This window comes from Zootoca vivipara, chromosome 9 (genome assembly GCF_963506605.1).
Source record: "Zootoca vivipara chromosome 9, rZooViv1.1, whole genome shotgun sequence".
NCBI classification, from domain to species: Eukaryota; Metazoa; Chordata; class Lepidosauria; order Squamata; family Lacertidae; genus Zootoca; species Zootoca vivipara.
The window spans coordinates 57,037,196-57,062,850 of record NC_083284.1 but is presented as its reverse complement, the minus strand read 5'-3'; the positions used below and the strand labels follow the sequence as shown (position 1 = coordinate 57,062,850).

The following is a 25,655-nucleotide window of genomic DNA, read 5'->3' as shown; positions in this document are numbered from 1 at the left end:
CCCTCCACTGCCGCCGCCAGTCCTTGCCACTCACAAGACACAGGTAAGCAGCCACCGGGGCTCATGGTGCTCTTGCATCATTTTTATTTTTATTTTCAAAATATAGTCTGCCCCCCCCACAAGGTCTGAGGGACAGTGGACCAGCCCCCTGCTGAAAAAGTTTCATAAAACTCATGCTAGAACAGAATTTGACAGTTAACACCAATCCTGTGATGAATGACTTTGTCTCATGCATGCCCTTCGTAACTTCCTCATATTCTGGCTTGCACCCGGCTGTTTAGTATAAGCCGCAGTTTGATTCCATCCAAACAGCCAATGTATGTCAGTGTAACAGCAATCTATGGTTTGTACTAGACAGGAAGACAGTGGATTTCTGCATGGGAGAAGAGGGAAGGAGGAAGTTGCATGTGCACCTGAGGCTTGCTGCAGTAATACAAAGCCATGTTGTTGTTGTTTAGTCATTTAGTTGTGTCCAACTCTTCGTGACCCCATGGACCAGAGCACGCCAGGCACTCCTGTCTTCCACTGCTTCCCGCAGTTTGGTCAGACTCATGTTGGTGGCTTCAAGAACACCATCCAACCATCTCGTCCTCTGTCGTCCCCTTCTCCTTGTGCCCCCAATATTTCCCAACATCAGGGTCTTTTCCAGGGAGTCTTCTCTTCTCATGAGGTGGCCAAAGTACTGGAGCCTCAGCTTCAGGATCTGTCCTTCCAGTGAGCACTCAGGGCTGACTTCCTTCAGAATGGAGAGGTTTGTTCTTCTTGCAGTCCATGGGACTCTCAAGAGTCTCCTCCAGCACCATAATTCAAAAGCACAAATTCTTTGGCGATCAGCCTTCTTTATGGTCCAGCTCTCACTTCCATACATCACTACTGGGAAAACCATAGCTTTAACTATACGGACCTTTGTTGGCAAGGTGACACAAAGCCATATTTTGGCATTATATGTGAACCAGCTCTAGATCGATCTTATCTTAGTGTGGCTACTTTGAGAAGCACTCCCAAAGGCACAGTGATTCATTACATCTGTGGGTACTTGTTAATTAGTCTCATTAATTTATAAACTCAAAATTTTCTTTTTAATTATGTACACTGAGAAAAGTGGATAACTCAAGAAGGTAAAGGAAATGAGCAGTGAATGAAGACTCGCTAGCTTTTAATTATGCAAATAAAGACCGCTGTGGATTAATTATTTAGGAATCGGTATGCTTAGAATTGAAAATCTATTTCTGTCATTTGTGTACATGCCTTCCTTACTTGGAACAAAAGAAATGACCTTTTCCCATTTATTTTGCTTTGCTATGTATATTATCAGATTTTGGAGAATTCCAGATAAACCTCTGGGATTTCCTCCTCCTTGGAATTTCACTTCAGTGGCTTTAAATTGGTGGATTTATTACCAAACTCATTTTGCCGTCGAGCTCCCACTTCCCAGCATCCTAGTGTTTCTGTTTCTTAGTTGTGTTGTGCTGAAGCTTGTGCTCCAGTTCCTCAAAAAACATCTTCCCCTGAAAAAAGGGCTTCAATTTTCTGCCTTATTCTCAGGGCCTTGAGAATTTCTTTAGAATTCTGGTTGGTGCAGGATTTTGAGCTTGCCTTATCATTGTAAGGTGGCCCAGAATGATGTGCATGCATTTTTCTACCTAGCAAACAGTTGTCCAGTGCTTTGCAGATTTGCATGTTCTCTGTAATTCCTAATCTAAAGAACCCCCATGGGAGGAGTTACCTCAATATAACCTCCCCTAGGCTTTATAGTCACCCAGGGGAGCTGCAGAGTGTTGAACACTGGATGACCCTCCCAAGCAGCCCATGATGCCCTCCACTCATGAGAAGTTATCTAAAGTGATGTCGTAACACTAGTTTTAGTAGTCACGCTACCCATTCCCCCTTGGTAGCAGCCAACTAAGACCTGATTTAGCAATTGCGTTCATCGGTGGTGCAGAATTCTGACTGTAAAGCACAGCTTACTCTTCAGGGATTGAGGAAAAGGGGTGAGATGTTGGAGATGGTTCATGCAATGGGATCTTGCCAGGGAAAGGTAGCTTGCCCCGAGCTGATTTTCCATTTCTCCTGTTCTGTTCCAAAACCCATATAAAGCATCTTATTTACTTCACTGGGGTATGTAATGGCCCAAAGCACATCAAATTTAATTTGAAACTTCATTCTCCTTACATTACCACTTCTCCAGTTCTTCTTCCATTCCAATATGGCTATATGTATACAAATAGAAAACTTCGTTGTTGTTGTTTAAAAAAAGAACAGTACCGTAGATAACAGATTTTCTACTGAAGTTGAAAATGAGGATAGGAAACTGGAGAGTTCTGAGTTCTTCATACAGAATATATATATATATATATATATATATATATATATATATATATATATATATATATAATATTTGTGTTGATCAACCCTATTCCAGCCCCCAAACACTGCCGTATTACAGCTCCTAGTAAGGTACATGTATTTCTAAATGGTTAAAGGTTATATATTTAACCCTTGGATCTGCTTTCCTAATGCTACTTTCATATCTTTGCCCCTGGGGGAAATACTGTTCTGTTTAAAACATGTTGGGACAGTTTGTCACAACTTAGCATAACCACTTTGGTATCCATTGGTTTTAATTCCTGCATTTTCCTCTTCCAGTCTAATAGTTTTACGCCTTTTACAGAATTGTGAGGGGGAAATTGAGAGTGCGCCTTTCATTCATCGCCATTCAGATTTATTTTTAAGCTGCCTTTTATTTCTGTATTATTCAGTCCTTTAAGAAGCCTAGCAGGAATCCAGCGCTTTATATGAAAGAAACTGCATGAAGTAACAGCATGCATAAGTTTGTGAAGGCACGGCAGTTGGCTTGTGACCATCACTCGCTTACTCCCCAGGCTGGTGATCAAGGAAGGATATTCCTCTGTTATCTCTCTTGGGGCCCAAAGCTCAGCACTGTTAGCAGTGGACAAAAATAAACTCTTCAGTATTGTTTGCTGTCTTTATAAATCTTTCCTACTTTAGAATAATGTTTACATCTGTTCCAATGTCCTTTCTCTCCCATCTGCTCTTCGCATATAATTTATCTTTATAGAGCTTTCCCCTTTTAATTGTTACACTCTTCAAATCTGCTGTATTTACTTCTACATTTAACTACATTTACAACCCCTTCTGTTGCGTTATAATTCCTGAATCAAGTTTTCCTTCTCAGATATCAAAAGTATTTGATTTGGGCCCCATTCATGCTTAGCTGCTCCCTGGCCATTGAAGGCATGCACTGGTTGAACTTGAAATCAATTAAAAATGGCTGGTGGCAAGGTTGCCACTCTGATCATGGACAATGGCTATGGAATGTGCAAAATGAGATTTGTGGAAGATGACAATTCCCAGGCAGTCTTCTCCACCATTATGAGATGGCTCAGGCACCAGAGGATCATTGTGGGGATGAGCCAGAAGGACAGTTACATGGGGAACAAGGCACAGAAGAAGACGGATTTCCTCACCCTAAAGTACCCCATTGAACATGGCATCATCAAGTCATATGGCAGGGAGATCATCACCCCACCTCTTACGAGTTGTGGGTGGCTGCCAAGGAATACCCGGTCTTGCTAACCGAAGCCCTCCTGAACCTGAAGGCCAACTGGGAGAAGATGATGCAGATCATGTTTGAGACCTTCAACATGCTGGCCATGTAAGTGGTCATCCAGGCTGTGCTGTTGCTGCACACCTCTGGCTGCACTATCAGTTATGTAGGTGCTCCACATGGTACTCATCTACAAAAGGTACACTTTGACACATGCCATCCTGTGCCTTGACCTGGCCAGTTGCATCCTGACTGGGCACATCATGAATATCCTGATCAAGTGGGGCTATAGCTTCACTACCATGACTGAGACGGCAGGACATCAAGGGGGCCTGGACTTCAAGCAGATGATGGTCACAGCCTCCTTGTCGTCCTCCCTGGAGAAGAGCTATGAGCTGCCTGACAGGCAGGTGATCACCATTGGCAGGAAGTGCTTCCAGTGCCCCAAGGTCCTCTTCCAGCACTCCTCCCTGGACATGGAGTTATGTGGCATCGACTTGGTGTGAGTCAGGGACTCCACAATGTTTCTCCACATTCTAGAAGTTTTGCATCTGCAAGCAGGAACACAACGAGTTTGGCCCATTCATCATCCATCACAAATGCTTCTAACAATCCAAGCAGCCAACCTCTTCTGTTGGAGTCGATTTCTCTTGGTGCACTGTTTTTATCTGTTAAATTCTGTCATCTTGCAAAAATCTTTAGTATTGCCCTGATTCTTGAATTATCTCTTCCTACTTCAACTTTACTTTCTTTTTAGGATAACTTCCTGGTTCCATGGGGGTGTGAAACAGAGCGGGGCTAAATACAAATGACAGATGTCTCTGGGGCGGGGCTATATTTGCAATTCTGAAAAGCAAATTCAAGAGAAGATTTGCAAATAAGTTGGCTAGATCTGCCACTCTCTCCTTTTCCAGCAAGGTTTGTTTGCAACAACCTGCTTATTCTTGGAAGTAGCTATTACTCAGAGTTATTTTAAGAGATTATCTGGCACAGTGCAGTTGCTTCTGTTGCCATGCCCTGTTTCTGTGACCATCGAAAGACTGAAAATAACAATGGCATGTCAAAGAGCGAGATACAAATTCAGTAAACAGTCTCTGACAAAGTGGCCTCTACTCCAGAAAAGCTGATGCCCCAGTGATACAAAATCCTGGGCCATTCTCCTAAATTATTTTAAAACAAGCAGAGCACCAGGAGGAAGTGGTTTTCCCTCCAGTCCACACCTAAGCCCAGCTCCCTAGAATCATCTGGCACCACTGATTGGCTCCCACTGCACTGGAGTTTGGTCCTGAGCCCCCAAATTATGCAACTCATCTTCCAAGTCAACAGTTCCTTCTTAGACATTGTCCAAGGGATTACGATTGAAGAACAGTGGTCTCATACATAGGGCTCTGTTGTGCTTGAGGTCATAGTAAACACCCTCAAGAAAACAAGAAGCATAAGATCAAGATACTCAAGAGCAGGCATCTCCAAACTGTGGCCCTCCAGATGCTTTGGCCTACAACTCCCATGATCCCTATCTAACAGGACCAGTGGTCAGGGATGATGGGATTTGTAGTCCAAAACATCTGGAGGGCCGAAGTTGGGGGATGCCTGCTCAAGGGAGACAGTAGTTCTTTTAAATCAATGCAGAGAATTCAGAGTTAGGGTACAAAGGGTCCTTTGCCTTTAAGCAGTGCTTTTTTCTATATATATATAAAAACATGTTTAGGGGTACTCTCATTTTGACTCGAGAAAATCACCATTTTACAGTTCAAATTGGGGAAAATAAATACAGTAAATGGACAAAAGTACAAAGCTTCATTAAATGTTTAGGGGTATGCGTACCCCTGCATCCCCCCCAGAGAAAAGCACTGCCTTTGAGACTCCCCAACTGTTACTTCAGACAGAGTTCAGAATCGCATGAAAAAGATACCAAATGAATAATTATCACCCAGCCAATGAAGAACATCATTGTAATGATATATGGCACGCAGTCAATGAAGGCTGCAAATGTTTGTAAGCAGTGGGAAATGTTTTCAGTCCTGGCCTTGGTTCATTTTGCATTCATGAATTCCTGATCTATTTACAGTTAAGCTTGAACTGTAAGCCTTTTATGAAAGAGGGGCGGGGGGGGGGGAGTAAAGCAAAAGCTTTAGTTTTGAAAGCTCATTAAGCAGCCCCAGGACTCAAAACAACAGCAAGGCCATTAGGAGAGGATTTAAAATTACCTTTACCCAGTAAACTATTCAAAGATGTACACCACACAAGCTTTTGTAACACCTTAAAAAACAACAGGCTTTTTGCTCCTCCTTATTTTGAAATTAATTGTATCGGGGGGGGGAGGGGATGCTTTATTTTCATCGAGTTCTGTGTATAAACCTGCATCCTACTGCAAAGGAGCAATTGTTAATTTCTTATGTGGCGAGAGGCAATTTGAGAAGTTGCAGTGGTTGAGGTGTTGGAACAATCCAACTGTGTTGGAACAACAGTTCCCTGTTGATTACTGGAGATCCGTTTAAGATTGTGAGTGTAGAATCCCATGCCCTAAAATGCTATAAATCAGAGGTAGTTGTCACCAAAACTCCCCCCACCCAGCAAAAATTCATTAGATGCATGTATTTGTATGGACATGTAACTCAGATTAAGTGGGCTGTAGTCCACAAAATATATATTACCATCTATGTTAGTCTTTAAAATGCCACCAGGTTCTTTGCTGTTTCATTCAGAAGTGTCAACCGTTGGGTGGCAATGACTAATTCATGCTTGAGTTGTGTGAAAGGATGGGTCTGAGCTGGTGGAATGAATGGGGTTTTTTATTTAAATTGCCCAGCCACAGTACTTGGAAGAAAGGCTGACAACAGGCTTTATAGATCAGAAGCTCCGGACTGAGAAAAGAGCAGGAGAATGCAGAGGTATTTTAACAATTCATCCATGTCACAAGAACACCCAAGGCCCATTCTGTTGTGAGTTGTAGATGAATGCTGTTGTGCACATGGTGTTCCTTTTTAAAAAGTATTTTTTCGAGAGACTGAAAAATGACACTGACAGAAACGGCCACCTAGAGTCTCAAGGAAGGGGATTTTAGTTGTACGCATATAGCAAATTGCTAGGATGAGATCCCAGGAACTGCCTTGAAATAGCCATGTATTTTTGCTTGCCTCTTGTGCATGCTAATTGTAGAACAGGTATGACAGCTGCAGATGTACAATGGATTTGCCATTCTGCAAGATTGATTCATGGTTCACAGACCTGTCTATCCAGTGAATTGATGGAGGCAGAGGAATATGATCCTCTCTTTTAACTACCTCTATTCAGAAACCATTGTAAAACCTTCTGGCGTTGGGAGGAGTTCTTCAGCAACTTGTTCTATCATTTATGCATCATTGAAAGTCATTAAAAGCAGTAGTATTTTGAAGGAATATTAATGATCCAGTCACTAGCTTACCATTTCTGCCCTGGGGGCTGCTATCCTGGTCAACCCAAACTTGTCAGATCTCCCATTTCTTGTCGTACTCAGAATATGGGGGCAAAGCAAGGGGGCCTTTAATTAAATCAACAAGAGCCATTTTGGCACACAGAGAGCGAGCTTCTGGGCAGGGCCGTTTCAAGCAGGTCGGGCACCCTGGCGCCGTGGCGCGGAGATCGCTCTGGCGCCCCCGCCCTGGTGGGCGGACGCAGCGCGCAGCACAGCTTCTGTGCGGCTTTGCTGTGCAGCGCCCGCCTGCTGGCCCGGCGCCCTGGCACCCCGCGCCACCGAAACTACCCCTAGAGCTAGGCTTGCTTCTGGGGGTAAAGTAGCTGAGAGGACTGGGACCATCTGCTACCCTTGTATTCAATAACTGATTTCCTAGACTGCAGCCATTTCCAGTCTGTCATTATATTCCCTGACATAGATGATACAAGAAAGGGTGGTATGCAGATGCCTTAAATAAGTAAAATTAAACATTGAGTTAATAACATTATAATGTGCACTTCCACTGAAGAGGGTGGGAAGACGGTCATCCTCTTTTCTCGGATTGAGATCAAAGCTTAGTTCTGCATGTTGGGGAGAATGGTTCCAGTTTAATTTTGTTTCCTATTTTTCTGTGGAGGATATGTTTGTATGAAAGACCATTCCTAATAATGAATCTGTGTTTGGGCTGAGCTACTGCACTATGAAGTGGTTCAGGCCAGACACAGGTTTGTTATTAGGCAATAGTCCTGTTTTCCCTATATTAACTTCTTAGTCCTTTTTCTATTGCATATTTTAAATGCCAATTGAAACAGGGCTTGAAAAGACATGCATTTTATAGGCGCACGAATCAGAAACCCAGGGTTGGCTGTGGCTGCCTGTCAAGTGTATATTCATTGGCAAAACCAGGTTTGCTTCTATGTAATGAGCAGTCAGTGCTGGCTCTGCCATTAGGCAGAGTGAGACAGCTGCTTCAGGCAGCAGATGCTGAGGTGGACTGGGAGGGCAGGCAGAGGACAGAGCTGTGTGAGTGAGTCTGCTACTTACACATGTACTCTAGGCTACTGTCCTGTTGTCATGGTTGATGTAAAATTCAGTTGCTGGTCTGGTTGGAAAAAGGATGGGGAAAGTTCCCATTCTGCCCTTTATTTTATAATAATAATACCGTAATAGATTTTTATTTATACCCTGCCCTCCCCAGTGAGAGCCGGGCTCAGGGCGGCTGACATCAATAAAATTACAATAAAACGTAAAAGAAAGAAAAACAATTGATTAAAATGCAGATTAAAATACAAGCTAGATTTAAAATTGTTTTAAAATGCAGTCTCATTTTAAAATGGCCCAATTCAAGGTAGCAAAATGTCTTGGAACAGTCCTGTCCTCTTGTAACGAAGGTCTAATTAGCTCACAGTGATCTCCTAGGGATGTGAGTCAAGAAATGTAACTCTCTGATCAGTTTCATAACATTTTTGGTGCAACATATTTGAATTGGAATTTCTGAATTTATGAAACTCCTCTCTTCATAAAAAGAAGGCACCCAAATCATTATTCCAGAGTACATTTTAGCATTGGAGGATGAATAAATATTTACCTCCCCCCCTTTCTGCCTGTACTTTCTCAGTAGCTGCTCAGAAATACTGTGAAATAATGCAGTGTGTCTGTCTGAGCAAGTTGAGAGTACTTTTCGTTGAGCTTCTATGCTGACAAACCATCAACACCTTTCCTCAGGGCTGAGATGATAAGACTAGCTCATCCTCTCTACTTACATCCAAAATCACACACCCCAAAACACACACACACACACACATTTTGAATCACTGGAAGTCTGCTTCTGAGTTTAAGTGCATGGCTCCTCAGTCCCTTTTCATCTCCCTCATAATCTCCTTGTGAGGTGCCTCCCCCCCCCCCCTGGGCTTTGCTCCTTTGGAGATTTCCAGATCACAAAGTAATAGGTGAGCTCCTTTTGGATGCTTTCAGCAGCCAGCAGTCTCTGCTTGGATGAATAGCAGAGGAGGTGGATGAAACATGCTCCATACGGCTCATTAATAGGTGAGCTGCAAATATTCTGCACCAGCTTAAGCTTTGGGATAATATTTTATCTGGTTTAATGTTTATTATGCGATTCCAGCTCATGACAGGCGGTTCACCTCAGAATATTTTTTCCATGGCTCAAACAGGGGGAAAGGCTGTTTGGAAAAGTGTGCTGTGTGCTCTTAATGAACAATTTTGCTAATAATTCCAGTTAGAGGACCCATGTATACCAGAGGAGGCTGGTCCATTGGAGCAAATGGCATTCTGCCTCACCAATTTCAGTCTGCACTCAGCTAAGCCCACCCGCTTACTCACAACCAGTCCAGGGGTGGCACTGCCTGTTGGCTTCTTCCTCCTTTGTCCTGGTGGTGCCCTCACAGAGCTCAAACAGGGAGCAGGATGGAGGCAAAACTGGAATTAGGTGGGTCTACCTATCATTGAGCCTAGGGCAGTTCGAATCCCTATGAAGGGGTGAGCTCCCATTGCTTGGTCGTAGGCGCTCCTGCCAACCTAGCAGTTCAAAAGCACATCAAAGTGCAAGTAGATACATAGGTACCGCTACAGCGGGAAGGTAAACAGCGTTTCCATGTGCTGCTCCGGTTCACCAGAAGCGGCTTTGTCATGCTGGCCACAAAACCTGGAAGCTGTACGCCGGCTCCCTCGGCCAATAACGCGAGATGAGCGCCACAACCCCAGAGTTGCTCATGACTCCACCTAATGTTGGTGTCCCTGCCTTCTGCCCTATGAGTCACAATGGACTCTAGCTGCCCCTGACACGCACGTATTGCCCTGTTTCCCCATAAGGGGCATGCTCACTGGGATATTGTTTCCTTGATCCAGAAGCTGTGTGTTGCACAAATTCACAAGCTTCTGAGTGAAATGCCAAACAATACACCTGTCGAAGTAACAGCAAAGTTCCTGCCCCTGTTTTTTTTTTTAAAGATTTTGTGCAAGAAAATATATCCAATCAATTGCTTACACATAGATTGATGCATTCTATAGTTATAAGTATCTGCCCCTGTTTGTTGATTACTTTCTTTTGTCTTAAATACAGTAGCCATTTCATTTTTTTAAGAGATTTTTATTAATTTTCAAACAAGAAATACACAAACAAAACATATAATATAACACTGTCCCTTCATTTTCCCTCCACACACCGGTCCACTTCTGCCACCAGTAGGACCCGTGTGCTTTAGGAAACAAAGGGGTCCAATTGTGAATTGAGTTCTGCTTCCCCCCTCCCTCCTCCCTCCATATCCCCCCCCTGCCACTGAGAGAACAGGGAGGAGGGGGTTATGGGGATCTGCATCCCCCAACTCTTTCATAATCATAATTAACCTAAAAAGAAAAAAAAAAGAAAGAAAGAAAAGAGAAAAAAAACAAAAGGAAAATTGGGAAGAGTTCAAACTTCCCAGTTCTTATTATTTTAACATCTTAATTGCGACTCCCTCGATAGTCTTCCTTATGGTTTTCCTGACAAATTCTGATTACTTATGGTGAATTTTCCAACTCAGTTTCAAATCTTAATCTTATAATATTAACTCAATCCTCCTCCTTTTTCATGCTGCCCTCCCACAGGTCCCCTCCTGCCACAAGAGGTGCCTGCAGGGCACAGCACTTCCAAGGTTCCATTTCCTCCTCACCCCTCTGGGCACCCCCTGCCACTGAGTGCCTCAGAGTAAGGAGAGGGGGGCAGGCAGCTTTCTGCCTAAACACCTCACTTAACCTGCAATAATTTACAGTAACTTAAAAATTCTTTCCCAACCATTCTTATACTCCCTTAAGGAAACATAACTTTTTTTCCTTTCTTTCTTACATTCCATCTCCTCTCCCTAAGTCTTTTCCCCCCAATTGGTTCAGCATTTCCATTGTCATGCCAAGATTTCGAAGACCGTCTTTCAGAAACCAAAACAATACCTTTTAACTAAAGTTTTTACCCCACACCCATTCTTTCCCAAATCCATCTCCAGGCCTTTGCCCCCCCCCTGTCCCTGTCCTTCCCATCCCTCAAAAACCCCACTCCACATTTTAACCCCTCCAGGATCTTCAAATCCATTAAACTTTAAGTCCCTTTGTCTCTCATCTTCTTGTTCTAGTTGTTTTTCTTCCTTTTGGAGGTCATATTTTGCTTCATCCCAAACAAATTTGTCATAGTCCAAGTCCTCTTCCAGTTGTTTCTCCTCACACACAGTCTCAGAATCATACAGTAGCCATTTCAATTAGAGAGATTTCCTTGAATTGTTGAATGTAGGCTTCTTCTTCTTCTTCTTCTTCTTCTTCTTCTTCTTCTTCTTCTTCTTCTTCTTCTTCTTCTTCTTCTTCTGACATAATAACACTGTTAGTAGTAGACATTTCTAATTTGGATCAAATCAGTAGCTGAAGTAGCGCTTTCTGAGCTTGAGTTTCTCTTCCTTACCTCCTGATATTCCATTATGTAACAGACAAAGTTAAATCTGACATTTAACTGACAGCTTCTATGAAGCGCAGACAATGTTCCTTGGACCAATTTCCTATTAAATTGCTGGCTTCCTAAATTCTCTGGGTTTTTTCTTCTTCTTCACCTAATGCCTACCTTTAAGTACGGTGATGGTTTTATAATGACGGGTTCTATCAGATTTTCATTTCTACATTAGCATCTGGAATTAAAAGCCATTGGTAATCATTCATGTTGGGATATATCTTGGCACAGGCTATTCTGCTCAACTATTTTGTAAAAATGTGATTTTAATCAAATTTGACTCTGTGTGTGTGTGTGTGTTTCTACTCTATCAACGCCGATGATGCTATTCAAGTTAAAGCCTACTATAGCTAATCAGACTGAAAATGGAAATTCTTTCATGCTGTTAGATCTTCGAGGGTACAACATTAATGTAGCATTAACTTACAATCTTGTGTAAGTTGTTTTAAATGTTGTGGAGAGGGGGGGTGAACGTCCCAGGCTACTGTTCTGGGGTGGCAATCTTCTGTTGCTACTGCTGATACTTAGTTTCCCCCTAAAGCATCTCTGTTTGAAAATGAGTTGCTTAACTGGGTAAAATCAGAGGGAGTGAAATTTAAAATGGCAAATTAATGATCTACAACTTTAGTTTGGTCTACGATTTGAAACATTTACATATAAAATTAGAGATATCCAAGGATCCTGACTGACAAAGGCAGGTATTGCTTCAGCCAAGCGAATATGGTCGGTATTCATTCGCATGGTTAATTGCTGCTAAGTTTCCAAATGACATTTTATTTACATTGCTTTGATGTTTACATTGAAATGAATGGGTGTAAGTTATAGAACATATATTAAATAGAGGACAGGGAGGTGAATAATGTAGTATCTGGCAAAAACTGAACTTCAGTGGAATAGAAACAGTGCTGATTGTGATGAGTAAAGGTCAGAACAGAAACTGTTTCTTTCTTACACGCCTAATATCAATCAAAGTAAACATACATTGACCTTAGTCCAGCAAATCACCGGAGGACCCCACATGCACAGTTGAAATCCCCACTGTCGCCATTCCTGTTGCTAAAGAGATTGGCAATGTTTCAAGCCAAAAAGCAGCTTGCTTATCATTAGTTTCCTAACAGTTAAAAGTGATAACTGGTTACTAAAACTTTCTTGGTGGCTGCTTTCATCTTCATCTGTGCCTTTTCTTTTTTCTTTTTAAAGGATTTGCATTATTCTGAATTTAGAATGGATTAGGACCTCCTTGCATGTGCCTCGTGTAATGGGTGAACTCTCCAGCTATTCAAATAATTAGATTAGCTTTCCCCAATCTTTATTAGAAAAACCTTTCACCAGGAGGCCTCTGAGAATGCTCAGACTGTTTAGTGTATCTGAGGGAGCTCCTTGCTAGATCTCTCCCATCAAAAACTAGCCTTGAGCATAGTGTGAGGAGCCAGCAGAGAGGAGAACTGTAGGGTAATTGGGGGGGGGGGTCCAATAGGCCCCATTCTTAAGGTCTGAATCCCAAACCTGCTAGCATGCAGGGCAATCGTGGTTTCCAGGACTCCCAATTCAATGAATTGTTCCAGGAGGAATTGGAGCCTACCACTTCTACTCATCCCAATGAGTAGAAAAAGCTTGAGCATGCTCAGGGTTGTTCAGACAGATGGCATCTACAAGCCCCTGTAATTCCACTAGCTTTCCTTCTCCATGGATAGTTCTTCCATTTTCTTCAGAAGATTAACTTTGCTGGGGGCAGGGGGACAAACAAGCAAGATTGATGGTGAGCCAATTATGGCCCCAACTTGCATTTTGTCTTTGTGGAGCTGCGAGCTCAGCTCATGAAGGCAAATCTTTGAGCTGGCCACTATGACCCCCCCCCTCCCCTTCCAAAGTTCGGGAATCTTACTACTCACCATAACTAAGCCATATATTTTTTGACATGATCTTTCACGAAACATTGTTTGAAAAGCTTTAGCCATGTCTATCCCCTTGAATGAACTTTTGGGGGACAGTAAGATACGATAAACTAAAGTCCACAATCCAGTCCACGAGCCTTCTATATGCTCAGCGATCCCTTTTAGACTAGACGATTTGTTTTATTTTTTTTAAAGAGAGAAATTGTGGAAAGTTTCTGGTCAAAGGCAAAGTGTCTGTAGCTTCATAAGACAGTAATGGGAGATGATGACAGAGAAAATAACAGAAACTAACAGGGAACACCACAACCAACAGTCAGCTCAGTCTGTCTATTGCAGTAACCGGAGTGTAGCTGAGTGTCAATGCTCTGCCATAGCAAAGCACATGCTTTGAATACAGAATGACTCAGGTTCAGTTACAGGGCTGGGGAAGACTGCTGCTTCAGACCCTGGAGAGCCCCTGTCAGGTAGAGTACACAATATTAGGCTAGGAGTGGATCGATGTCCTGCCTCAATAGAAGACCGTATGTCTTGTCAGACAAAGAACAGAAGGGAAATGTGTCATGCTGACACTCTTGTATTAACTTATCCATTGCAAACATTAGCAGCCTCACACTGCGTCATGGGGACTCTACAACATTAGTAGTCATAGCGGATTTTATCTATCCACCACATTTTCCCACAAATACCTTTGGGATCAAAGTGCTGTGCAGAAAATAAATGGTCGAAACACAATAGCACAACAAACCATAATCATAAATATAATGCTACTGCAATACAGTGCTAACAAGTTCGAAAAGGGTTCATTTAAATTATATCAGAAATTTAAGAGCATAAAGTTTAACAATAGGTCACTTAACCTTAAGTCGTCGTCCCCCTCCAAAAAAAATGATGGTATAAGTGTCCCCACAGAAAATGAAGGCTCCTAAGGATGGTCTTAGCGGGTGGTGCTGTGGGTTTGCCAATCAGAAGGTCGGTGGTTCGAATCCCTGTGACGGGGTGAGCTCCCATTGCTCGGTCCCAGCTCCTGCCAACCTAGCAGTTCGAAAGCACGTCAAAGTGCAAGTAGATAAATAGGTACTGCTACAGTGGGAAGGTAAACAGCATTTCCGTGTGCTGCTCTGGTTCGCCAGAAGCGGCTTTGTCATGCTGGCCACATGACCTGGAAGCTGTACACCGGCTCCCTCGGCCAATAACATGAGATGAGCACCGCAACCCCAGAGTCAGTCACGACTGGACCTCATAGTCAGGGGTCCCTTTACCTTTTAAGGCTGGAGAGTAGAGCAAAGCATGTGGAAACATCCATTCCAAGATGGTAAACAAAGAATGTCACTTCCTTCCTAAATTACAATAATCTCAAGTTCCCTTGGCTGAAGCCCTCAACTTCACCGAGTATGCTGTGAAGAAATATAAGAGCGAGATCCATACTCCACATATTTCTACTCCACTCATACACACACCTTTCTCTTTGCAAGTTTTTTGTTTCCCTCAGCCGGTCTGTAAGTAAAAGTGAAGTGGGGTGTGTGGGTGGGGGTGGATGAAGGATAGAGTTGGGGTTGCTGAAAAACTTGATGCTGGGCTTATCTGTACAGTTCCCACCCCCCAACTCAATCTTGCTCCTTAATATCAATTAAGTTCTTCCCGGACTCCAGCTTGGTTCTGCTATACGTACGAGCAATTCACACATATTATACAAATGGTATACCAGAGATGGGGAGCTTGTGGACTTCGAAATGTTGTTGGGCTCCCAACTCTCATCACTCCTGGCCAGTATGGAGATTGGTCAGGGAAGATGGGTGTTTCAGTTCAAGAACAACTCAGAAGCCAATGGTTCTCCATCCCTGATTTTTATGTTGTATACTGCCTTGAGATATTGTTATGAAAGTTCACATAATAAATATGTAAATATAAAGGTATAAGATCATATACATATTATTCATGTGTAAAGAAATAAGCAAATTCACCAGTGCATATGCCATAATATATGTATATATTAATATACTTATAAAATTATGCAGCAGAAATATAGTATGGTACATTATATGCATACAAGGCATACACATAGTACAGGGGAAATTAGCATCTAATTAGTTGGGCTTTTGTAAAGCAAACAAAAAAAAGGCCAGTGCCTCCATGCAAGCAGGTTCTGTCTGTTCAAAACTGCCAAAATGTGTGTCTCATTCCATGTAAGGCAAATTCCTCCTCTGTCCCTAGTGAAGGAAGCATGTGTTGGAACTTGCAGCTAAATCCTGTAATGCAAGCGATTCACCTGAATATGCGAAGAGGCGCTTGATAACTTCCACTGAAATGTTCAAAAGTTTCAGTGTCCCTTACTGCTGCTTCCTCCTCCTCAGAACTCTTTTATTTCCTGTAACTCCAGCCTCCAATTTTCCATTCTTTGAAGCTTTTTATACTTGGCTCTGTGAATAGACTTGAGATAAAAGACAAAACACCCAGTCTTTTCGACTGCTTAGCTAGTGCCAGTTATGAGTGGTGCCGACTGCCTGAAGAGAACTGTCATTCAAGCAAGCTCGGGACATGCCCAATTTAGATGAGGAATCCTGCCAGATGATTTTTACCTGTCCTTTCGGGGGGGGGGGACGACCATTAATGTACTGTTTGAAAGGTTGTTGCTTGCCAGCAGGGGCTATAGCCCAACAGACCAGGGAGACCATGATTTCTTGTGTCTGATGACAGCGATAAATCTATGTCCCCTGAACTTATATTTTGTCTTGTTGAGAACACTCTGGCCGTTCTGCTTCCAAGTAGTAAAACCAGTTGTATGGGTGCTTGGGGATTTCATGTGGTTCACATTTTTAGGCGAACTGGTCTGATTTGCACTTCCTGGAGTAAGGGAGAAATCCTAACCACCACCACCACCACCCCCCAAAAAAGTGTGCAGTATAGCAGGATTTACAGAGTGATTGGGTCACCCACCACCACCACAGTTCTTCTGCACATGGGTGCCAGCTTGGAAGGCAGGCAGATTGTGCCAGCATGCTTGGACTCAGATCATACCCTATGACATCACGTGATGACAGCGAGGCCCACTTAGAAGCCTGTGGATCCCAGGCTGTGTCCCTGCTTCTAAGCTGGCTGTAGGGTCCTACAGGTTCAGGATACTACCACCCATAGACCCCCCCCCAAGAGCCTGCTAGCACCAGGCTGGCAGTGCCATTGTTGTACCAGCTTAGATGATGAAAAGGGGCAAGGATGACTAGTATTGCTTGGCAGAAGGGTGCGATTCTTGGAACTATATTATTGGAAGAAAAGTCAGAGATCTCAAACTCCATGCTGAGGCAAGAGATCAACTCCTAAAGCATCTATGACTGGTATTTGGAAGGAGACAGATCCCCTAAGCATTTCCACCCCCCGATAAACAGGGAGTGTGATGTTTACTGTGGCATGATTCCTTTCTATTGAAGAGCAGCCTTGGAATTACAATGTGCTATGTAGCACCGATTAGATTTTTGAAGGAAGGGTGTATTGCTCAGTGGTTGAGAGCGTACGTTTTGTTTGTAAGATTGTCCTTCAGTCCTTGGAATCTAGTTAAAAGTATATCTGGTTAAATAATTATACGCCACGCATCTGACTGGATTTCCCCAGCCACTCTGTCTCTGTCTGAGACCATTTTCATTTATTAATCATACTATAACCCAAGTTCTCTGGGTGATAAACAACGAGAACAACTTACAACACAAATCCAGTAAAACAATAAAAGAACCCTAAAAAATCAAAATAGCCACATCAGGGGATATTTAAGTCATTTAATGCAGAGAGCCACGAAGTTATGTTATCTTCATGTTCTTTGCAACTTTGAAAACTTATATTTGGAAATACAGAAAATAATTATGAAATATGATTTTTTAAAAAAGGACTATGGAGTTAAAATACTTGGCAGCACTTGCCATAAGCCAAATATACCTGACTTTGATTTTTCTTCCACTGTGTAACCAGCCTACTAGAAATCTTCTTTTGATGCTGCAGGATCAATATTATTTGACAGCTTTGTCACTTGTAACAAACCTCGGAAATACAGTTTCATTGGAAGCAATTGCCACTGCATCTTGTTGGTTCATGGACCCCAAACTGAGAATCAGAGCAGGGATAGAGATTGCAATGACAGTAGCCGAAGGCAGCGCCACAAGACCTCTTTAAAGCAACAGCCCCATATAGACGAGTTCAGTAGTGCTTCCTTCTGAGCAAACGTGTAGGCAGTTGCACTGTTGGTTCCATTTCGTCCAGTCAAAATGGTTTGAATTTATAACCTCCGTAAGAAAATTGCTATTTGTATTACTGAAAATAAATATGTATAAATACACTCTAAACGTCCTGCAATGGAGGCTGGTTGATTAGGAGAAATGGGGCACTGCCCCACCAAACTCAGCATGCCCTTAGCCGGCCTCTGTGCACTGGCCTTCTTACTTACATCCCATCCAGGGGGTAGCTCTGTCTGTGTGCTCTCCCAAGCCTACGGTACATTCCTAGCATGTTCTCTCTCTTTTTGTAATCATTTTATTTGATTTTTCAAATATAGATTTCTAAAAAAAACCCAAATACATTACAGAGATTTCTCTGCATCTCGCGACTTTCCCCCATCCCCTCCGTGGTGGGTCCTAATGTCAACGTTTTCAACAGCATATTATATCATAATCTATGTTTTATATCTATCCATATTACCCATTGTGTTTGTTACATTACAAGTGAGATTAAAATCCTGCTAATGTTCCCATCTGCTTATGGTGGTCTCCTAGATAAATTATAATTTCCCCCCATTATTTTCCTTAGTTTTTGTCCTCTTGGTTCCTGAACTTTCTGGTCAGCTTTGCCATTTTGGCATAGTCCAACAACTTAGTTTGCCATTCCTCTCTAGCAGGGACTCCTTTCCATCTCTGAGCTAGTAGCAACCGTGCAGCTGTTGTCACATACGTAAAATCTTTTCTGTGCCTTTGAAATGTCTGTACAGTCATACCTCGTCTTGCACCCACTTCATGTTGCGTCTTTTCATGGAACCCGGAAGTACTGGAACAGGTTACTTCCAGGTTTTGCCACTCATGCATGCGCAGAAGCGCTAAATCGCACTGCACGCCTGCACAGACACAGCACTTCGAGTTGTGGGCATTTCATGTTAGGGGCGAGCCTCCGGAACTGATCCCGTCCATAACACAAGGTAACACTGTACAGTACCTATAATTACTAATAACAAAATAACAAAAGTTATTTTAAATATTTTTTTCCTAGTTCATTATATATCATCTCCCAGAAAGCTTTTATTACCTTACACGGCCACTACACAACCACCATTCCTAGCATGTTCTCACTCCTGTCTCAGCAACGTCTATGGTGGCTTGGTCATGTCCAAGGTTTGCGAACTTTTCCATGGTCTAAGAATGGAATTCGAACGGTGGAAGGGCACCAGTGGCGGGAGGCCTCATTAGGGAAAGCACACTTCTGTTTAAGAATGGTTTCGGTTTAAGAACGGACTTCCGGAACGGATTAAGTTCATAAACCGAGGTACCACTGTATTAAACGTCATAGTGAAACAACAGCTTTCCAAAATATATAATAGATACATATAATAGACCTATATTTTGCATATAATTTTGGATATAATTAGACTTCTTTTTCTTAAAACAAACAAACAAACCCAAGCAGTTTGGCCATAAGAGGGCATTCAATATAAGTTTGAGTAACTCACCCCCCCCCCAATCCTATGTAATAAATCTTTTTAAAATGGACACCTCCTTCACTGTGTACATGTCTGGTGGTACATTTGCCATACACTTGAATGCAAGCATGTCCTTTTCAAGTGTCTCCAAGCAATTAGCATCCCATGGAGCAGGATGCAGGAATGAGCTTGCTTGCTCTTTGTTCATCCCTGCTTCCTGGAGGGTGGCCATCGGTGTGAGTTTTTCCCACTCAGGAAAAACCTGTACATTTTAGAAAACTGATTTCCCCAGGTGCTAAACCATAGGGGGAGTCTACCTGAGTAGAACAGGCTCCTCATTGCAGCTGATAACCCCCCAACTAGTTGAGGTTGGGGGGATGGCATTGGATAGGGCAGGGTGAGTGTGCTCATCCTCACGTCCTCCTCCATGTGATGGGTAAATGAATTCCCGAAGAGGGCTACAACACATCAAAATTTCCTCCAGGCAAGGCCTATCCTTTAATTTTACCTATAATGATTTGAAAACATTGCAGCTGGTATGTAAATAACCATACTCTTCAAGCCTACTGGTGCTAATAACAGTCTGCTTAGAAAGGCACAAAGGTTAAATTCGCGGTGATCGTTCACTGGGTTTTGAATAACTGTGGCGCGCCTCTAGTAATTCATGCTACCCATGATCTTCAATAAACAAAAGTTATTAAATCAGTTTCACCGACACACGAGAAAATCCATTAGCCCGAAAATCCATAGAAAGCACGCAAGGCATGCCAATGTGATCCATAGAAAATGCTTTTAAATATGCAGATATGAACTAGGCTGTGGCAGATCTCATACATTATTTAAGATTACAAGCAGAGGCGTCGATATTTAATGTTTGAATGTGCAGAAAATTGGGCTTCTTGGAATAAATATGCTGGGCGAATATTTTAATCAACATATCCTTGTAACCACAACTGGCAATCGGAAGCATGATGAGGGATTTTTCCTAACTCAGTTAAAGTTTGTTAATGGGGAAATCATTTCAGCCAAATGTGTTGGTTCATTTCTCTCAACAGGCAATCTGTTGAGATTTAGGTGCAACTGCCTTTCACCCAAGAAACTAATGTAGTACATTAGATTGAAGTGCGTTGTTGTTGGCTATGTTGCAAATTTACCAATCAAACTCTTCTTCCTATTTAGAGGATAAAAATGCCACAATAAAACAAAACATATGGTATATTTACTTCATACTCCAGATTATCATGAACAGATTATCAGATTATCATACGCCAGATTATCATGAACATTTGTTAGGGAAAGTAAGTATCACAGAGATATTGTTAGCCACACACCCATTTGCTTTTGTTATGGTAGCAGTGGCTCTGTGAAGAGCTGATGAACATAACTTAACTAGTCGAAAGACCTAATGAAATTGTAACGCTTCTCATCACACATCGCATCCTATGGAACAATCTGTTTGGATGATGATGAAAAAAAGTTTTACAGGGACATTATTTGCAATCATCCCTGTCAAACCCAAATATATTACCAAGCACATGATGTACAGTAGTAGTAGCTGCTGCTGTTGTTTTAGAAAAAAACTTGAAACTTTTAAAACCCATTAAAAGGAACATGTTATAGGAGACTGGAGAAACATCAGTTTGGGACACTAGAAGATAATAATATGAAGAGTCCTATTGGAACTCTTGAGTGATTAAAATTAAATAATGGGCCTGGGGAAAGAAGTTTGGGGAAAATGATACCTTGCAGAATGGGAAAGGAAGGCTGGATATTAACTACAGCAAGAATTACTCTGGAGTGTATATGTTAAATACTTTGAATTATTGGTATACATGTAATTGATAGAAAGGTGGAAGTACCTCTTGAATTATGTTATTTTACTGTTACTTTATTTTCTCTATTAAAGTCCTTTATTTTGGATTGAAGAGGGCACACACATGAAGGGGAATAGTTGGAGGAAGATGATCCCTGCAGGAAAGGCAGGGTAGAAAGGTTATTTGAGGGTAGGAGACTAGGAGAAGACGTAGGCTCTCAGATGGGAGATGCGAGGGTCTACCTTTCTGTTTATGCATAAATGATACATATGATATAAATATGATAAAGGTCCCTTATAGTTACTCCCTCCTCCATTTTTTTTATTAAAGGTTTTCTTGGTTTACAAAGATACGTGCAATGTCTCTCGTAACATTTTTACAAATCAGTTTCATTTGTTGAGGCATTGGGAAGAAAGGTAGGTGGGGGGTGGGGTCGGGGGTCGGGTGACGGTGTTTCTATTTTGCTTAATATATGTGGGGTTTATTGTCAGCGTCGCTTGTGCAGGTTCCCTGCTGTTCGCTTGTGTTCCTTTGGTGGTGAGAGATGTTGGGGTTGGCCTAGGATATGATTGTTCATTTGTGGTTGGCTGTGGTGGTCTTTGTTTTGTGTGTGAGTGGGATGGGTGAGTATTTTGGATCAGGTTGGCCATATTGATTTTTATGCTGTTGGTGGATTTTTGTCATTGTCTTGTTGGGCTGTGTATGTGATAAAGGGGAACCATGCCGGGGTGAAGCCGTCTTCTTCTATTTGTCCCCGTGTCAGTTTCAACTTATTGGTTAATTTTTCTAGTAGGGCTGTTTCTCATACTGTTTGGTACCATTGGCCCATGTTTACTTCTGACAGGTCTTTTGTTTGTTTGTTTATCTTTTCTTTTCTTTCTCCTTTTTTCATTTCTTGGTTTCTTACCATTTTTGTTCTTTAGATTAGTTTGATTTTTATTGTATTTTATGTTGAAAACTTTCAATAACAAAACTTATTTTAAAAAGCTAAAGAAATAGATTTTAAGTAAGTGATTTGGTCAGCCCTCAACGTAAAACCCATGAGATGCAGTGTCTAAACTTTTAGTGAGCCTCAGCTCAGCAGGCTCTAACACCCCCTAAACATCTGTTGCTTGACAAGGCTTCATCCTGAGCTTACCAATATGCCTGATAATTGCTCTGAGGTGAGCACAGATGTTCTCCTCCCTTCTGCCTGAGTCGGACCTTTTAGAAATGCCAGGATTACATTTGGAAATCAGCACACCACCTCCAGCCTACTGGTGCTATTGAATAATGGGTTTCAGGCAGACAATATTCAGAAAGAAGATGATGGGGCCGTAATGGAAAGGCAATAAATTATGCTTTCTGTAATACTTGAAAAAGAAATAAAACGACCCTACTGAGCGGGTGGTGGTCACATACAGCCTATGAACTGAATGTAAACTGCCCAGATTTGTACCATGGTTTGCAGTCTTCCAAGGAATAAATGTAGATGGGATGGAAAGTGAGGTGAGGCTGAAATGGGCTAGATGCAACCCCCAGGCTTTAGATTGCACCCACTGCATTAGAAAAGGAAACCAGTGATGTCCCTTAAAAGAAAGGTTTTTTTAAAAAAAAATGCAGAAAACTGGGAAAAGAATAAGTTATATGTCCAAAAGTACAGCAAAGGTGCACTGCCTATGTTGATATTCGACTGAATTTGAAGAATATCTGAAAAAGACAAGATATAGAATCGAACATTGGTACATTAAGAGATAAGAATGTATTAGAAAATTGCTACAGAGATTTATACTGTGTTATGTACGTTCATATTTAGAACAACGATATACATCAGGAATTGACAGGGTGAATTAAAAATAAGTATAGACGATATTGAATATGCTCTCCTTCTTTTCCTACTCTCACTGTAGAGGAAAAATTAAAAGAAAAATTGACACAGATATTTTGATTTAGTAAAAATATATTGTTTATTGCATTCAATTTATTGTTTATTACTTTTAAGTTAATGTTGGTATCAATCAATTTCGTTTGGGGGGCATTGAAGGTAGAAAAAAGTGAGAGGGGAAGGGGGGTTGGGGAATTGGAGGGAGGGGGAGGGGAGGGGGACATGGGGTAGTTATAAGTTGATGTATTTCATAAGTTGACTTTGTATTTCGGCTGGAAAGTTTTCTGTATTTATACGTATTTGTAGGAACATACTGTAAAATAAATAAAATTTTAAATTAAAAAGAAAAGAAAAAGAAAGGTTTATAGTGTCAAATCATTCTAGAACATACAAAATACAAATACAAAATGTTTTTAGAAACCTAAAGGGTCCAAACAGCAATAAAATTCCATTCTCTTCTTAGCACTGTTTTGAAATTCAGTAATGAAGGACAGAACAAAATAGTTATCCAGGCACATAAGGATTTTATACATTACTGGGAAGTTTCAAGGCTTATGGAATGGGGAGGTTCATCAAGATTGTTGGGCAGTTTGGTATCTGGGAAAGAAGTTCCCATCTCAAAAGTATGGCCAAAAGATGTTAAATGCAGAATCACTGGTGTTGCTGATAAGTCAAGCAGCATGTTTTTAAATACCTCTATATGTATAATGATAGAAAACGATACTAGAGAGGAAAATAGGAAATTGAAGAGGCATGTCTCATAAAATGGATGGGTAGGAATGCAGATTTTGAATAATTTCTTTTTGGAGACCTGGTGGGGTAACAGAAGCATGCCTAAGTGCTTTCACTGTGGGTTTATAATAGTATCTGAATTGCTTGATAGAATTACAGCCTCAAGATTCTCAGTGGTGCCTTGGTCCATATTTGTTTTCTGTTGCTATTAGTTTAGCTCTCTGCAAAAAAATTTTTTTAAATAAAGTAGCAACTTCCGAATCCGCAAGGCAGGCCACTAAACAAATATGGGTGTGTAGTTATTCCTTTGTTGGTTATTTATTTTAACTTTTCTATCCACTTTTCCGAAACCAAAAGTTATAGAATAAGCACAACTAATATAAAACAGTGCCTTTTTTGTTGTTTTTTTAAAAAAATGTCTTTATGAGTTACTGCAATGCACTCTGTGTGGGGCTTCCCTTGAGGCTGAATTAGTGCAGAATGCTGCAGCACAACTGCTGACAGGAGTGAAATTCGATGAGCATCCTATACCTGCGCTTAAAGATCTGCACTACCTGCCAAGTTTGTTTCTGGACTAAGTTCAAGGTTTTATTATTGGTACATAATGCTCTTAACAGCATGGAATCAGTTTACTTTAGGGATCCCTTTCCACATATGCCTCTAAATCAAGTGTTTTGGTATGCAGAACTGAAAACGTTTACAGGTGATCATGTTTGTTGGAGACAAGCTTTTAGTGTGGCCACAATTACGGTTTTGAAACTCCTGTCTTATTGGCTTTAGGCAGGTACCTTCTCTATATTGATTAAACACTTGCTGAAAAATAATAATAATAATAATAATAATAATAATAATAATAATAAATTTATTATTTATACCCCCGCCCATCTGGCTGGGTTTCCCCAGCCACTCTGGGTGGCTTCCAACAGAAAAATAAAACACAGTAATCTATTAAACGTTAAAAGCCTCCCTAAACAGGGCTGCCTTCAGATGTCTTCTAAAAGTCTGGTAATTGTTTTTCTCTTTGACATCTGATGGGAGGGTGTTCCACAGGGCGGGTGCCACTACTGAGAAGGCCCTCTGCCTGGTTCCCTGCAACTTGGCTTCTCACAACGAGGGAACCGCCAGAAGGCCCTCAGTGCTGGAACCTCAGTGTCCGGGCAGAACGATGGGGGTGGAGACGCTCCTTCAGGTATACGGGACCGAGGCCATTTAGGGCTTTAAAGGTCAGCACCAACACTTTGAATTGTGCTCGAAAACTTAGAATCATAGAATTTTAGAGCTGGAAGGGACTCTGATAATTATCTAGTCCAACCCCCTGCAAAGCAGGAATATGCAGCTGTCACAAACGGGGCTCAAACCTGCAACCTTTGTGTTATCAGCACCACACTCTAACCAACTGAGCTACTCCCCCCCCTACTAACACACACACACACACACACACACACACACACACACACACACACACACTATTGGTGATTTCTGCATTTTATAGATAATGTTTAGTATACCTGCTTTTTACCAGTGTTGCTAATTTTACCTGTGTTTTACTGATAATGTTGTTCTATGCACCACTTGCAGAAGCACATTTCTGCCTAGGCCGTCTATACATAAATAAATGCACCACACTACTCTCCCCCCTCCTTCTTAACCTTTTGTGCTGGAAGGCATCCATATCCTCCTCCCAAATCTCTGAAAATATGGAAACTGTTCATCATAGGATTATTCTTCCTGAGTGCATGCCGCGAATGTGATTGCATGACATGCATTATAATTAAATATGTTAAATACAGAGCAGCAGCAAATGTTCTCACTAAGCGGTAATGCTAATAGCAGTATCTAACTTACAATCGTTCCCCCCATTTAACTCCCTTTCTCTTTCAGTGGGAAAATGGCATTGAAAAACAATATTTAAGATAGAGGCATTTATTGTCCTTTGATAGACAATTGTTCCAATAACTATTTAGTAGTTCTGGGATCATAGGGTGAAAATTGTATACCTCAGCGGCTGTCCTGCTTGTGGCTGTAATGAAGTCTCGGTAGTAATCTAATTGTATTGGCTTAGCAGGAAAGTGGAATTCTCATTGACAGTGTACAGGCAAGCAAATTGCAGTATCAGAAGACACATGCTGACATAAACCCCATTGACACCGATGTCAAGGAAATGTGTCCCCCCTCCCCCCTCCTAGAGAGGAGAGGTT

At 41.7% G+C, this 25,655-nt stretch overlaps 1 protein-coding gene across 1 annotated transcript; it reads left to right on the top strand.

The window, feature by feature from the left end:
* Positions 1–3,288: 3,288 nt before the first annotated feature.
* On the top strand, positions 3,289–4,074 carry LOC118083536 (uncharacterized). Its single transcript, XM_060278257.1, is given in 3 exon segments — positions 3,289–3,520; positions 3,523–3,676; positions 3,768–4,074. Coding segments are annotated over 3 exon segments (693 nt in total).
* The last annotated feature ends 21,581 nt before the right edge of the window (positions 4,075–25,655 follow it).